Here is a 16,620-nt window from a genome sequence, read left to right as displayed (position 1 = left end):
CTATCTTTCATGATATAAAAAACAAATTGGGCTAACGTTACTGTTTTTCTAATCATTAATTAAAAAAGGGTATTTTTTCTCCCCCCAAAAAATGCGTCTGTAAGACCGCTGCGCAAATACAGTGTGACAAAGTATTGCAACGACCGCCATCTATTTCTCTAGGGTGTCAAAAAAGAAGAAGTGTGTGTGTGTGTGTGTGTGTGTGTATGTATGTATGTATGTGTAAATATATATAATTACACACACAGTAATTAGTAATCTGAGTAATTAGCAAAAAAAAAAAAGATTTTAACTTGTAAACACCAAGTGTAAAAAAAAAAGAAAAAAAAAAAAAAAAAAAAAAAAGAAGGGGGGGGGGGGGTCCTTAAGTGGTTAAATTCATATATACACATAGACACCAAAACAGTGACTTTCAATGTCAAAAGTTTATTGGAGAGAAAAAAACAACGGTTTCAGAAATGTTCGAATGTTCGATAAAGAAAATTATTGTAGCTTCCCATTCCATCTTCAACTGTCCCTGCTATATTAGGTAAAAAGAAACAGTAGCAGATACCAACTGATGATGCTAGATTTGATCAGGCCATTAAAACTATTGTTGCATCAATCAGGCTAAGTGGTGTATGGTCAGCATAAAAGATCTGTGACAGAAGTAAGCTGAAACATAATAAGCCCAGGTCTAAGCGTGTCAAAGCCTTGCTGGGGCAGGGGGGTTCATCTAATTTAGTTAAGGACTACAGTAAAGACTCATCTAGGATTGAAGCCTGTCCACTCCATCTAAAAACAGAATGATTCCTTTTTGGATGTTGCTGATCTTTATTTCCATAAAACCCAATTCCCTTTCATTCTAAAGCTCTGCTTGACTACATGTATTATGAGAGATCAGTGGGAGGCAAAGCTACAGAAACAAATGGTACTGCAATATACTTAGAATATGATTCGTATTTCTCTTTTGAGAACACTGTGTCACAGAACAATGCAATGTGGTTATGACTGTTATTGGAATATGATTAATATGTATAAATAGGATGTCTGAGAGAACCATTTGGTAGCAATGTGAAGACCAATAGCACAAAGTGACCATTTATCCTTCACCCCCAATACAACAGATGCTGTTTTTTTGCAAATAAACAAATGCACATATAACCAAAAATCTAAAAGTTTGGAAACATCTTGAGTGGATTGCAAGCAATGCTCTGGCTCCTGCAGACTATTCCTCCAGCTCAGGTCCATACCTAGGTACTGACCTTTAATTAAAGAGCTGCATCAAGGGTCTACAAATGCAGTGATATCACCGCACTTGTGCTTCATTGAGAACTACAGTCCCTCTTTCACAGTGGCAGATGGGAGTTGTAGTTTTTTTCATTCACAACCATGAATAAACAACAAAGCTGTGCAGCTGGGTGGGGAGAAGAACCCATGGATTCTGTAAGTGATGGGGTGGTTTGGGGTGGAGGACTCTAACCTTGTTTCATGTTACGCCCTAAATATGGGTGTAACATGAAACATTATCTGAAAGGTAAAGTTAGCTTTTAAGTCACTATAGGCTCAGTAGTGTCATCTCAGGGATGTCCAAAATTCTTAATACATTTGTAAACAAAGACCGATATGTGTTAAACCTCCATCCCTTAAAAATTGTAAATTTCCTTATGTGCCAGTCTGTGCTGCCTAAACAATTGGGCAGTAAACACCACTATTACAGGAAATTAAAGTGGAGTTCCACCCAAAAGGTACCTACTTTAGAGAGGGACTTCCTATCCCACTTTCTCGTTCCGTCTTCAGGCCGCCTAGGTGACTCCTCCTCTCCCCCTAGGCGGCCCTTCCCTCTAGGCAATCTTCTGGGACACGTAACAGGTCCCAGAAGATTGCCTGTCCACTTACGCCTGCGTAGTGCGTGCCCGGCTGTGAAGCCACAAACTGTCATGGCCGGGTGCCCACAGTTCCAATGACAGCGCCACAGAGAGCAGGGGGTGAGGAGCGAGGCTTCGGGTGCCCACATCGCTAGACCGGGGGACAGGCCAGTGGCTGTTTATTAAAAGTCAGCAGCAACACTTTTTGAAGCTGCTGACTTTTAATAAACTGAAAAAAGCCTGGAACTCCACTTTAAAGAGGAACTTCACTCTCAATCAGTACTGACCATTTTGAATCCTTATGTTGCTAGCATTAGTAAACAGGTTAGGAAAACATATCATATTTACTTTTTTTTAACATTTCTTCAGTTACTTCCTGGTTTTCAGGCCTAGGCAAATGATGTCATACATCCCAGGAGTCTTCAGGAGGGGTTTTCTCAGCTAAGCACCTCCTTCTGCCTGCATGCCTGAGCCAAGGGCAGATGGATTCCAGAAAGTAATGCTACATGAATCATCTGCCCTTACTCAAGATGGCCACAGCCAGAAAAGGGGTGTGTTTCAAAGTGATTTCTCAGCAAAATATGGCATGGAGACATGGATGGATGAGTTTGCCTTGAATATTAAAAATGAATTTAATAGCAATTTTGCTTTGTGGTGCTCAGATACTTTAAAGTGCAACTACACTGCGTTTTTATACGATTTGTACAATATCATTAGTAGTTTTGATGTTTTAACCAAAGATGCACCCACTGACTGTTGCATAAGATTCAATTAGAAAAACTCACAACGAAAATCTCTGAAGGTGCAACTGGAAATGTGCAGAGTGCAACTCAATACAAATGCACACAGGCACACTGGGGATTGGGCAAAAAAAAGTGTAGCCAAGGCAAAAACCCATTTTTAACCATGCTTACTGATACAGTTAGTTCCTCTTGCATAGTTACAATGTGCTTCCCTTATAACTACGTGGAACATGAGTAACCCTACACTGAAAAGGAAGTTTGAAAAAAAAAAAAGTTCCCTTTAGCAAACCTCAACTGTTCATTTTAGTGTACAGCAAAAAAGGTGTCCATTTCATGAATCAAGAAACACTGGGGAGCCTACCAAAGACTTCATTCAAGCCCTGGTTCACATTGATGCGATCTGACATGTCAAATCAGCGGCTATTGCCCTCAACGGAACCGTCTGAATTTGCGGTGCAGCACCAATTTCCAAAAGTAGTTTTTTGCACTACTTTTGGTGATTTCAGGTGCGATTTCAATAGACATCTGTGCAGGAAATCACACAGATGTCTCTGAAATCGGACTGACATGTGAGAATGAAATCTTGCAGCAATGTGAACCAGGGCTGAGACACATTTTCAAAACAGGATTAAAACTGAATAACACTTAGGGCCAGTTTACAACAGAACGTGGTGCAGAAAACTCACTTTCTGTGCACGTTTCCGGCACCGCACTGCACTCAAAACGCACTGCAATCTGCAGTGGATGTCAAAGTTAATGACATCCCAAACCCAGGTCACAAATGCAGTGAATTTGCCCGCACCGGATCGCATGTTACACAAGTACCATGCAATCTGGTTGCAGCGAGTTGCCAAAAGTAACACATACACCACTATCGGTGTGGTGCTCTGCTGTGCTATTTTAGACCATTCAAAATGGGCTAAAAACCGCAAGCACAGAAATGCATGTGAATCGCACAGCACGTTCCTTTACGATTCCCGGTGAGAACTGGCCGCTTAATGATAAACTGACATGAATGTTTTAACAAGTGCATGCCTAGCTTGTCAGAGCAACTTGTAAAAAGAATACCTTTCATCCAATCTAAATAAACCCCGCCCATGTCTACCTAATAGTAAAAGGGCAGGTTCTGGTGTAAAGTTGTCTAAAAGTTGTCTGCTTGCTGTCTCTGTGTGTGTGTGTCTCTCTGGTATGTGTCAGCTCATCCACATCTTCCACCGTTAACTGCAATTGGGATCTGCTTGCTGTCTCTGTGTGTGTGTGTCTCTCTGGTATGTGTCAGCTCATCCACATCTTCCACCGTTAACTGCAATTGGGATCTGCTTGCTGTCTCTGTGTGTGTGTGTCTCTCTGGTATGTGGCCTTCTCTATCTGTTGCCCTGTGCGAACAACCATGACATTATTTGTTTTTCTGGACTGTCTTACCTAAGTTTTATGTGTTGATCTTGTCTTGGCCTCTTGCTATTCTGACTTTTGAAGCAAAAAGTTCACTTTGATTGCTAGGCACTCTTATAGTCACTCATGATTAATTAACGAACTTCAACCCCACCCTTATAACAGTATATATTTGAGCATCCTTAAGGGGGTAGCACATTGCTGGGGTAGCACATTGCAGGGGCTTCTATCTCTAAGTGATTCTTTCTACAAGTGATATGCACTTCATTCTCTGCACTTCAGCGATTGCACGAAGCAAACAAATACAGCAATCTGCACTGGAAAGCAGCTAACAGACTGCAGGTGACCCTGTCTCTCTATTAAGCTCTCCTTCCACTCTGTAACATCATGCACTCTCTACCACTGCTTCTGACACTCCTGTCCTCTCTCCTCAAACTCTCTTACCTTCACCCCCCCTCTCCACCCGCCTGCTTATACATATCACCCTGCCTTCTGTCTTCCCCCTACTACTGCTCTTACCAACTCTCACTCATTCTACATCCATACACTGATAAAACCTCCAGTACTCTGAGACATGCCCCTTCACATAAATCACAGTCCCACATTACCTCCCTCACCCTCCTGCTTCTCCTAATCTCTGGTGACATATCCCCAAACCCTGGGCCACCATCATCTGTCTTTGCCCAACGCTCCCATCCCCCTACACCCTCTGGCAGGAGCCGCAACCCACAGAACTTGGTCCATATTCCTCTTTCCAAAACCAGCCCCCCCTTTTCCTGTGCCCTGTGGAATGCACGTTCTGTCTGCAACAAACTCACCGCCCTCCACGACCTCTTCATCACAAATTCCTTTAACCTACTTGCCATTACTGAAACCTGGCTTCATGAATCGGATACTATTTCTCCTGCTTCCCTCTCCCATGGGGGCCTTCTTTGGACTCACTCCCCCAGACCAAGTGGACGGAAGGGAGGTGGAGTGGGAATCCTTCTAGCCCCATGCAGCACCTATCAGGTTCTTCACCCACCTCCCTCTCTGACACTCTCCTCTTTTGAGGCACATTGCATTCGTCTTTTCTCTCCCATTTCTCTAAGAATTGCTGTCATCTACCGGCCCCCTGGACCGGTATCAGCCTTTCTTGATGACTTCTCTGCCTGGCTACCCTACTTTCTCTCTTCTGAAATCCCCACAATTATTCTTGGGGACTTCAACATCCCTGTCAACACTAACACTACTATTACTTCTAAACTTCTCAGTCTAACCTCATCGCTTGACCTGAAGCAATGGATACAGGCTCCTACCCACTCCAACGGCAACACCGTTGACCTTGCCTTCTCCTATCTGTGCACTCCGTGCAACCTTTCCAACAATCCATTCCCACTCTCTGATCACCACCTCATTAGTTTTGCTCTCTCCTTGTTTTCCACCTCTTCTCCCTCCAACCGCCCAACAGTTACACGCAGAAACCTTCGCCACCTCAACCCTTCTCTTCTCTACTCTGCTACTGATCACCTCTATGACAAAATCTCCCCCCTGTCCTGCCCCAACCTAGCTACTTTCATTTACAACAGCTCACTGTCCTCCTCCCTAGACAAGCTGGCCCCCCTCACTACACGCAGAATTAGGCCCCGATTGCTACAACCCTGGCAAACAGATGACACCAGAAGTCTCAGAAAACGTAGCCGCGCTCTTGAGCGCCTGTGGCATAAGACTAAGACCCAGGAAGACTTCACACAATATAAATCTGCCCTCCTAAAATACTACTCCTGCCTTCACACTGCCAAACAGACCTACTTTATCACACTCATCAACACCTTCTCATCCAGTCCACGTCAACTCTTCTCTACCTTCAACACTCTACTCTGTCCTCCACTGCCTCCACCCACCAACTCAATCACCGCCCAGGAGATTGCCAATCACTTCAAAACTAAGATTGATACAATTCATGAGGAGATCGCCAATGCGCAAAAACCTCCCCCATGCAACATCCCATGTCCACAGATACAGTCATTACTTCCCTCATTCAACCCTGCTACTACTACTGAGGTTGCTAAACTTTTATCTAGCACTCATCTAACCACTTGCCCCCTGGATCCTGTTCCCTCGCAAATGCTACGCTCACCCTCTGACTCGATTCTACGCTCTCTAACTCACATTTTCAACCTCTCCCTCTCTTGTGGCATCTTCCCAAACTCTCTAAAACATGCACTAGTCACCCCCATACTAAAAAAGCCCTCACTGGATCCCACCAATCTCAACAACTTACGTCCCATCTCCTTACTCTCCTTCTCCTCCAAACTTTTTGAAAGACTGGTCTACAACCGATTAAGTGACCATCTGACCATGAATAAACTTCTTGATCCCCTTCAGTCCGGTTTTCGCCCTCAACACTCCACGGAAACTGCTCTCCTTAAACTCTCAAATGACCTACTAATGGCTAAAGCCAATGGACACTATTCTGTACTACTTCTCCTGGATCTCTCTGCTGCCTTTGACACAGTGGACCACCCACTCCTCCTCGAAAAACTCCACTCCTTTGGTCTCCGTGACTGCACTCTTCGCTGGTTCTCATCCTACCTATCCCACCGCTCCTTCAGTGTCACTTACAACTCTACTTCCTCCTCTCCTCTTCCTTTTTCCGTTGGGGTCCCCCAAGGTTCTGTTCTCGGACCTCTCCTTTTCTCAATCTACACCACCTCCTTGGGTCAGTTGATTGCCTCCCACGGCTTTAAATATCATCTCTACGCTGATGACACCCAAATCTATCTCTCCACCCCCCAGCTCTCTCCATCTGTCTCCTCACGCATTACCAACTTATTAGCAGACATATCAGCCTGGATGTCACATCACTTTCTCAAACTCAACCTATCCAAAACCGAGCTCATGATATTTCCTCCCTCAGGTGCCACTTCCCCTGATCTCCCTGTCAAGATCCACGGCTCAACTATCAACCCATCTCCCCACGCCAAGGTCCTAGGTGTAATCCTGGACTCTGAACTAACCTTTCGACCCCACATTCTATCACTATCCAAAGCTTGCCGCCTCTGTCTTCGCAACATCTCCAAGATACGCCCCTTCCTAACCATTGACACCACAAAGCTTCTAATCCACTCCCTGGTCATCTCCCGCCTTGACTACTGCAACTCCCTCCTCATTGGTTTACCTGTAAATAGGCTATCCCCACTTCAGTCCATCATGAACGCTGCGGCCTGGCTCATCCACCACACAAACCGCTCAGCGTCTGCTACACCCCTCTGCCAATCCCTCCATTGGCTGCCACTCAGTCACCGAATTAAATTCAAGATACTAACTATAACTTACAAAGCCATCCACAACTTAGCCCCTAGCTACATCTCTAACCTAGTCACAAAATACCAACCTAATCGTTCTCTTCGCTCCTCCCAAGACCTCCTGCTCTCAAACTCCCTTGTCACCTCATCCCATGCTCGCCTTCAGGACTTCTCCAGAGCCTCCCCCATCCTCTGGAATGCTCTACCCCAATCCGTCCGTTTTTCTCCTACTTTATCCACTTTCAGACGATCCCTGAAAACTCATCTCTTCAGAGAAGCCTTTCTGGCCCCCACCTAACAACTGTACATTTATCTTCTCAATCAGCACATCACCCACAGTTATTACCTCTTGTATCTCTTGACCTCCCCTCTTAGATTGTAAGCTCTAAGGAGCAGGGCCCTCTGATTCCTACTGTATCAAATTGTATTGTACTTGTACTGTCTACCCTCAAGTTGTAAAGCGCTACGTAAACTGTTGGTGCTATATAAATACTGTATAATAATAATAATAATAATAATAATAATAAAAGGTAAAGCTTGAAAGTGATGGGAAATTCTAAAGTTTACAGTAGTAGCCAGAACAGTGATTAGGGTGAAAACTTCCAATCGGGACATTTTCACACCCTGATGTTTCTTTGGAACAGGAAAGTGACATGTTTGGTTTTTGATACACTTTAATTCTCAGGATTTGTATTTAGTATATGGCATGCAATGAGGAATAATAAAAAGGGGTTGTAAAGGCAGAAGGTTTACTATCGTAATGCATTCTATCCATTAGGATAAAAAGCTTTCTGTGTACAGCAGCCCCCCCAATACTTACTTGAGGTCCCTCTCTATCCAGAGATGTCCACGAGTGTCTCAGCCATCACTGGCTCCCACTGAGGCCAAAGTCAGCTAGCCAATCAGGGAAGAAAGAGGGTGGGACCGGGTTGGGGCTCCGTGTCTGGATGGATGAGGGACCCGAGAAGAGGGGGATCTGGGCTGCTCTGTGCAAATCCACTGCACAGAACTGGTAAGTATGTTTGCTACTTTTTTAAATTAGAGCCTGTAAAGCATTGCACCAGCGATCAGCAAATCGCTGGTGCCATGCAGGTCTCCAGATCTGCCAGTGTATCTGTGTGCCCATACATCCTGTATGGATAAACTGATGCAATCTCACAGGAAGACAGAACGAACTACCAAGGTGCTCCACAGCATTTTAGTACTTCATTGAAAACTATAAGCCCACAGCCACAAAGGCTGCTGGACCTTGTATTTTTCCATTACAGGATACTGTGAATGAGTGACCTGGCCGGGCAGTTACAGCTCCACTCGGCCACGTTTTTTAAAAATTTTGACAGCTAGCAGAGAGGGGGAGAAGATCCCCGCTAGTTGTCAGATCAGGGAGGAGTGGGGGCTGGTCCATTGGTAACAGGTCACACCCTAAATATCAGTGTACTGGCAATGGCTGGTACATAGGAGCCTATGGGTGATACCACGGCTCCCGAATTTCCTAGCCATTATGCGCTGTCTCCTGTCCTGCAGCCACCACTCACTAACACAGTGGATCACGTGACCAGACAAGAGCAGGCTGATAATTGGTAAGTATGCACTATTTTTTTTCTTTTTTTTAACACAGGTTAATCAACATAGGTAACAGGAGGGAGAAGGGGACATTTTTAAACAGTTTATTTCAGACAGGAATTCTACTTTAATAAAAAGATCATCACTGAACGCTGTAGAGATGTGATACAAGAAATTTCTGTCTTGGGCATTTTGGGAACTTCTGCCTGGAATCAGGTTACAAAGCCTGCAGTGATCGCTTATCTACACAGCAATCAGGCCTCTTCCTGTCATTGTAGAAACTAAACACTGGTTTATCATAATTAACAAATGAGCTATAAAAGAATTCTATAGCAAAATAATAAACCACAATCTACTGTTCAATAATTCTATGCATAAAGACATGAACTTGTATTGATGAAAAAAAAAAAAAAAATCAAAAAGAACAAATACTTTTCAATGAAAGACCAAAAAACCAGATGAAGCAAACTGATCACCTTTACACACACAGCTAGTAGTAGTTACTCACATTCAAACAGGTTTGTTCTGTAAGCTTGATATTTCGACCCTCATCTAAATGGCTTCCTCGGTTCTAAGGCCTCATGCACACATATTTACAGCAGTGTTTTTGAGCTTTTTTTGCAGCTTAAAAATGCCACTCTATGTTATTCAATGGCATAATACACACCCTGGGTGTTTGAGCTGTAACAGGCACTGGCGTTTTTAAGCTCCAGAAAAAATACAGGACCAGCGTGTTCTGAGGCTCCAGCACTAGAGCTGTAAAAACACCAGACGCCGGTAAAAGGTGTTAAACGCGGTTTAACGGGGCTTTTCTCTGCCTCTATTCAAAATCAATGTTTCCCTATGGGAGCCTATTGATTTGAATAGAAGTCGCACCAGAAGTCAAATCAGGATGATCCGACTTGAGGTGCGACTTGTGCTGAGAATCTTGAAGGGAAACCCCACCAAAATGTACAAAAATTTTTGCATGAGGTTCCCCCACCCCAAGACGATCTGAGATGCTTCGGTCTGGTATGGATCTTAAGGGGAACCCCTACGCCCAAAAAAATGGCGCAGGGGTCCCCCCTAAGATCCATACAAGACCCTTATCCGAGCACGCAGCCCGGCAGGTCAGGAAAGGGGGGGCACAAGCAAGTGCCCCCCCCCCCCCCTGGACCATACCAGGCCACATGTCCTCAACATTGGGGGGGTGCTTTGGGGCAGGGCGGGGCTCTGCGTCCCCCCCACCCCAAAGCACCTTGTCCTCATGTTGATGAGGACAAGGGCCTCTTCCCGACAACCCTTGCCGATGGTTGTCGGGGTCTAAGGGCAAGGGCTTATCGGAATCTGGAAGTCCCCTTCGATACGAGGGCCCCAGATCCCAGCCCCCCACCCTATGTGAATGAGTATGGGGTACATCGTACCCCTACCCATTCACCTGAAAAAAAAAAAAAAAAGTGACAAAAATAAACACACTACACAGGTTTTTAAAGTATTTTTATTAAGGCAGCTCCGGCTCTTCTCCCTCTGCCATTCCTGGGTCTTCTACCAGTACTCTTCTTTTGGATGTTGGCTCGACGCGATCTCTCAGTGTAATGCTAAGTCCGTCGTGTGCAATGACTTATATGGGCATGGAGCGGGGCCACACGATGATGCAATTTGGAGGCCACACTCCTTGTGATGTCATCGCCTCATCATGCCCCGAGCGGTGACATCACAAGGGGCGTGGCCCCGCCCCATGCCAATATACGTCATTGCACACGGCGGACCCAGCATTACACTGGGAGATCGCGACGAGTCAACATCGGAAGAAGAGCAGTGGGAGAAGACCCAGCAAAAGAGCAGAGAGAGATGACAGCGCAGAGAGGAGAAGAACCGGCAGAGGGAGAAGATGTCACCAAGAGGGAGAAGAGCCGGAGCTGCCTTAATAAAATACTTTAAAAACCTGTGTAGTGCATTTATTTTTTACACATTTTTTTTTTTTTTTAGGTGAATGGGTAGGGGTACGATGTCCCCTATACACATTCACATAGGGTGGGGGGGGGCAGGATCTGGGGGCCTCCTTGGTAAAGGGGGGTGGGGGGGCAGGATCTGGGGGCCTTCTTGGTAAAGGGGGCTTCCAGATTACGATAAGCCCCCACTCCCAACAACCACCGGCAAGGGTTGTCAGGAAGAGGCCCTTGTCCTCATCAACATGGGGAAAAGGTGCTTTGGGGTGGGGGGGTGCAGAGCCCCCCCTGCCCCAAAGCACCCATCCCCCCACGTTGAGGGCATGTGGCCTGGTATGGTCCAGGAGGGGGGGCATCCATGTGTATGAGGCCTTAGTGTCAGGACTACCCACCCCTCCCGGCACTCAATTCAATCACCATGTTAAGGCAGATTTGAGAGAAAGCACATGAGTTAAACTGGTTAAGAGTGTCTTAGCAACACCCTGTATCAAGGCAGGCTGGGACGATGCCATCTTTGGGAGTTTTGCAGCCAGGTTTTGATAGATTAGGTACATAGCCTACACCTATAGCAAGGGCATTATTCAACTTTGTGCAGAGCTGCACAGTTTGTTTTTATCTACAGAAACCCCTTATGTGCCTAGGCAGTTTTTTGGTAGAGGTGAACTGCAGAGCTATAAGCCTCGGTTCACACTGGGACGACTTGTCAGGCGACCTAGGTCGCCTGACAAGTAGCGTCCCGTTCAGTACAATGGAACCGTTCTAAGGGGAGCGACGCAAGTCGCTCCGACTTAGAAAAAGGTTCCTGTACGACTTCGGGGGCGACTTGCATAGACTTCTATACAGAAGTCGTTTTGCAAGTCGCCCGGGCAGTCGTGTGCAGGTCGCCTTGGTGAGGCGACCTGCAAGTTGTGCCGCCTCTGGTGTGAACCGAGGCTAAGGGCTCGTTCACACCAGATGCGGTGCAGTTGAAATAATGACTATTTCCAGCGCAATCCCAATGCATATACAAGGCAAAGTGGTGTCAGTTCTAAGCACAGCGTAGCTGTGTTGTATGCTAAATAGTACTCTGTAGTATTTTTGCTCAGGGCAGCGACCTTAACCACCTCACTGCAACGTCACCACTGTAAACAAAGCTCTATTGATAATCACAGGTGACATTTTAATAGTGTTCTGTTAAAAAAAAAAAAAAAAAAAAAAGTGCTAATATTTGTGTATTACTGTGGCGTCTTGCCGCACACAATAGCGGCTGTGCATTCAACATGGCTCACTGGCGTGAAGGATCCCTGGATTGTGGGTTACGTCCCTGAACTGTGGAGCCCATCCCTGACATTCACTGAATTATAGGGTACATTCCTGACATTAAGGCCCCCTCTTACACTGTTGTTGTACAGCGCACTATACCCATTGACTTCTATTACATCCCGCGGTTTTGGAGCACTTTCTGGAAGTGCACCAAAACTGCTAGACATAATAGAACTACAGAAAAAGCGCAACTAACCCAAACCTGTGGGTACACTGCACCGCATCAGTGTGAAAGAGGCCTTACATTCAGACCCCTTTCACACGGTTGTGGTGCAGTTTGCCTGCACCATACTGTACCCCTGAGTAAACTGCGCTTACCCATTGACTTCTATTACATTCTGTAGTTTTGGTGCAACTTCTGGTAGCGCAGCAAAACCACAGGACATAACAGAACTCTACGGAAAACGTGCAGCTAACCCACACCAAAATTGTGGTTACACTGCACTGCATCAGTGAGAAAGAGGCCTCGCTGAATTGCAGGGACCCCCCGACAGCCGCTGAATTGCAGGGACCCCCCGACAGCCGCTGAATTGCAGGGGGGGGGGGGGGGGGGGGGGGAGTGCCCGACAGCCACTGAATTGCAGGGGGGGGGGGCGCCCGGCAGCCACTGAATTGCAGGGGGGGGGGCGCCCGGCAGCCACTGAATTGCAGGGGGGGGCGCCCGGCAGCCACTGAATTGCAGGGGGGGGGGGGGGCGCCCGGCAGCCACTGAATTGCAGGGGGGGGGGGGGGCGCCCGGCAGCCACTGAATTGCAGGGGGGGGGGGGGCGCCCGGCAGCCACTGAATTGCAGGGGGGGGGGGGCGCCCGGCAGCCACTGAATTGCAGGGGGGGGGCGCCCGGCAGCCACTGAATTGCAGGGGGGGGGCGCCCGGCAGCCACTGAATTGCAGGGGGGGGGGGCGCCCGGCAGCCACTGAATTGCAGGGGGGGGGGCGCCCGGCAGCCACTGAATTGCAGGGGGGGGGGGGCGCCCGGCAGCCACTGAATTGCAGGGGGGGGGGCGCCCGGCAGCCACTGAATTGCAGGGGGGGGCGCCCGGCAGCCACTGAATTGCAGGGGGGGGGCGCCCGGCAGCAACTGAATTGCAGGGGGGGGGGGCGCCCGGCAGCAACTGAATTGCAGGGGGGGGGGGCGCCCGGCAGCAACTGAATTGCAGGGGGGGGCGCCCGACAGCCACTGAATTGCAGGGGGGGGGGGCGCCCGGCAGCCACTGAATTGCAGGGGGGGGCGCCCGGCAGCCACTGAATTGCAGGGGGGGGCGCCCGGCAGCCACTGAATTGCAGGGGGGGGCGCCCGGCAGCCACTGAATTGCAGGGGGGGGCGCCCGGCAGCCACTGAATTGCAGGGGGGGGCGCCCGGCAGCCACTGAATTGCAGGGGGGGGGGGCGCCCGGCAGCCACTGAATTGCAGGGGGGGGGGCGCCCGGCAGCCACTGAATTGCAGGGGGGGGGGGGCGCCCGGCAGCCACTGAATTGCAGGGGGGGGGGGCGCCCGGCAGCCACTGAATTGCAGGGGGGGGGGGCGCCCGGCAGCCACTGAATTGCAGGGGGGGGCGCCCGGCAGCCACTGAATTGCAGGGGGGGGGGGCGCCCGGCAGCCACTGAATTGCAGGGGGGGGGGGGCGCCCGGCAGCCACTGAATTGCAGGGGGGGGCGCCCGGCAGCCACTGAATTGCAGGGGGGGGGCGCCCGGCAGCCACTGAATTGCAGGGGGGGGGGCGCCCGGCAGCCACTGAATTGCAGGGGGGGGGGCGCCCGGCAGCCACTGAATTGCAGGGGGGGGGGCGCCCGGCAGCCACTGAATTGCAGGGGGGGGGGCGCCCGGCAGCCACTGAATTGCAGGGGGGGGGGCGCCCGGCAGCCACTGAATTGCAGGGGGGGGGGCGCCCGGCAGCCACTGAATTGCAGGGGGGGGGGCGCCCGGCAGCCACTGAATTGCAGGGGGGGGGGCGCCCGGCAGCCACTGAATTGCAGGGGGGGGCGCCCGGCAGCCACTGAATTGCAGGGGGGGGCGCCCGGCAGCCACTGAATTGCAGGGGGGGGCGCCCGGCAGCCACTGAATTGCAGGGGGGGGCGCCCGGCAGCCACTGAATTGCAGGGGGGGGGGGCGCCCGACAGCCACTGAATTGCAGGGGGGGGGCGCCCGACAGCCACTGATTTCCAGGGGGGGGGCGCCCGACAGCCACTGAATTGCAGGGGGGGGGCGCCCGACAGCCACTGAATTGCAGGGGGGGGGCGCCCGACAGCCACTGAATTGCAGGGGGGGGGCGCCCGACAGCCACTGAATTGCAGGGGGGGGGGGGCGCCCGACAGCCACTGAATTGCAGGGGGGGGGCGCCCGACAGCCACTGAATTACAGGGGGGGGGGCGCCCGACAGCCACTGAATTGCAGGGGGGGGGGCGCCCGACAGCCACTGAATTGCAGGGAGGGGAGCGCCCCCCTATCACTGACAGCTACCTGGATGAGTAGTGAAATGTATTCAACATTACAAAAAACAAGATCAGTTAACAGCAACTAACTACACCAGGAGTGAGAGAGGAGAGCCTGCACAGACACACCACGCCATGTCATGTTCTGCAGATTTCCTAACCTGATCCTATAGATTGCATCTTCCAATCTGAAAATCAATAGTCACACACACAGTATAGAATGAATGGGATCCTCCTGCCAGCTCAACACATGCCCAGGTATGCAGAGGTTTTGATCTGGCTTGGCCTGCACTTCCCTCCCACCAGAGCAGGCGGGGACATGCAGGAAGACATTAACTCCAGACCTGCCACAGCCCAGCCACCTAATCCGCCTGACACATGAATGAGATGTCAATGAATGGGGGGCACAGAGCCCAGGGGTAAGGAGATGGTGGCTGTATGGCAGCTGGCACAGGGATGACACACGCTGATGGAGGGGGTGGCAAAGGACATGGGGGGCCCCTGGAATATAAAAAGCCATGGGGGCCCTCTGCCAGGTACACAGGATATGACATGGAGGGGCCCATGGCACATGAATTGACATAGGGGGCCACTCACATATGAAAAGACATAGGCGGGGGTGAAATAAAAAGAAAAAAAAAATGGGAGAAGTAATGTATGGGGGCCTCTGCCTTTCACAGGTAGATGAACTATGAGATGACAAGGGGGACCCTGTATTATCAAATGACAAGGGGGGACCCTGTTAGATGCAGCACCCAGGGCAGTGCCACTGATAAGAAAGCTCGGGGTGGGCATAGCCCCTGTATGGAGGATTCCGGACCCTGCACCCCCTGGCAGAGCCGGCACTGGGGATGATGGTGGGTGTGAGCTCCTCTCTCTCTCTCACACAGACAGACATAGGGGAGGTGACAACCAACGCCCAGCATGTGGCCGGCCACACGGTTACTCACCCCGGTCCCGTTGTCGCACACCACCACCTTCCTGCCTTGGCTGTCCATGTCGGTGCCTCCCTCCTCCGCCGGAGCCGCCGAGCTCTCAGTCACTGGCTAGACCGGAAGTGCGTCCCCCGCCCGACTCCAATACTACTTCTCCTTCTCCTCCGGTAGGTGGGAACACGTGACGTGCCGTGTCACTGGCAGCCTCCGCCCCGAACGGCCAATCAGGAAGAAGCACGGGAGTCTTGCGGCGAGGGTGGGGGGGAGCGGAAAGAGCTGCTGGACGGAGAGGTGAGGAAGCCGGAAGTTCATTCATCCGGTGTGGATGCTGATGGCGCCATCTTTGTTACTGGCAAAGAAGAAAGCTCACTTTATAATATGCAAGTGGTTGATGTGTGCTTAAAGCAGAGTTCCAGTCATTTGCTTGTTTATTAAAAGTCAGCCGCTACAAAAAGTTTAGCTGCTGACTTTTAATAAGCAGCCACTCACCTGTCCCATGGTCCAGCGATGTACTCACTGCAGCCGCGTTCTCCCCGTGTCCTCCCCTTTCTTCTGTGGGCACCCTGTGTTCTGTCAAAAGAGCCAACTCGTCAAAAGCTCCAATTACGTGACTTCTGTTTTTTCTCAAGCAGCAGTAATCGCAGATTTCGTCGACTTGCCTTTTTTCACAAAACTCTGGCAGCGTATACACTACAGTAGACAATATAACGAGTGGGCATTATTATGCCCCGTACAAACGATCAGACTTTCCGACGACAAAACCGTGGAATTTTGTTCGAAGGTTGTTGGCTTCAACCTGTCTTGCATACATACGGTCACACAAATATTGGCCAACAATTATGAACGTAGTGACGTACAAGACGTACAACAAGCCGATTAAAAGGAAGTTCATAGTCATGCGCCGCCCTTTGGGCTCCTTCTGCTAATGTTGTGTTTGGTGAGCATTGATTCCGAGCATGCGTGTTTGTACTTTGGACTTTTTTCTGACAGGCTTGTGTACACACGATCGGAAAGTCCGACAACACACATTTGTTGGCGGAAAATTTGAGAACATGCTAGCCAACATATCTTGGCGGGAAGTCCGACAACAAATGTCAGATGGAGCATACACACGGTCGGGCTTTCCGCCAACAAGCTCACATCCAACATTTGTTCCTGTGTACGGGGCATTAGTCTGCCCACTAGTGACTAAC

At 49.8% G+C, this 16,620-nt stretch overlaps 1 protein-coding gene across 1 annotated transcript in view; it reads right to left on the bottom strand.

Moving 5' to 3' along the window:
* Positions 1-15,711, bottom strand: part of ACTR2 (actin related protein 2) — a 123,098-nt gene extending 107,387 nt beyond the window's left edge. The window contains exon 1 of the mRNA XM_073628209.1: positions 15,443-15,711. Coding sequence (XP_073484310.1) covers positions 15,443-15,490 — 48 coding nt within the window. The 5' untranslated portion in view covers positions 15,491-15,711. The remainder of the gene's footprint in view (positions 1-15,442) is intronic.
* Between the last annotated feature and the right edge of the window lie 909 nt (positions 15,712-16,620).

The sequence above is a fragment of the Aquarana catesbeiana genome, linkage group LG04 (assembly GCF_042186555.1).
Source record: "Aquarana catesbeiana isolate 2022-GZ linkage group LG04, ASM4218655v1, whole genome shotgun sequence".
Taxonomy (NCBI): Eukaryota; Metazoa; Chordata; class Amphibia; order Anura; family Ranidae; genus Aquarana; species Aquarana catesbeiana.
The sequence above is the reverse complement of the archived record's forward strand: the minus strand, read 5'-3'. Positions and strand labels throughout refer to the sequence as shown.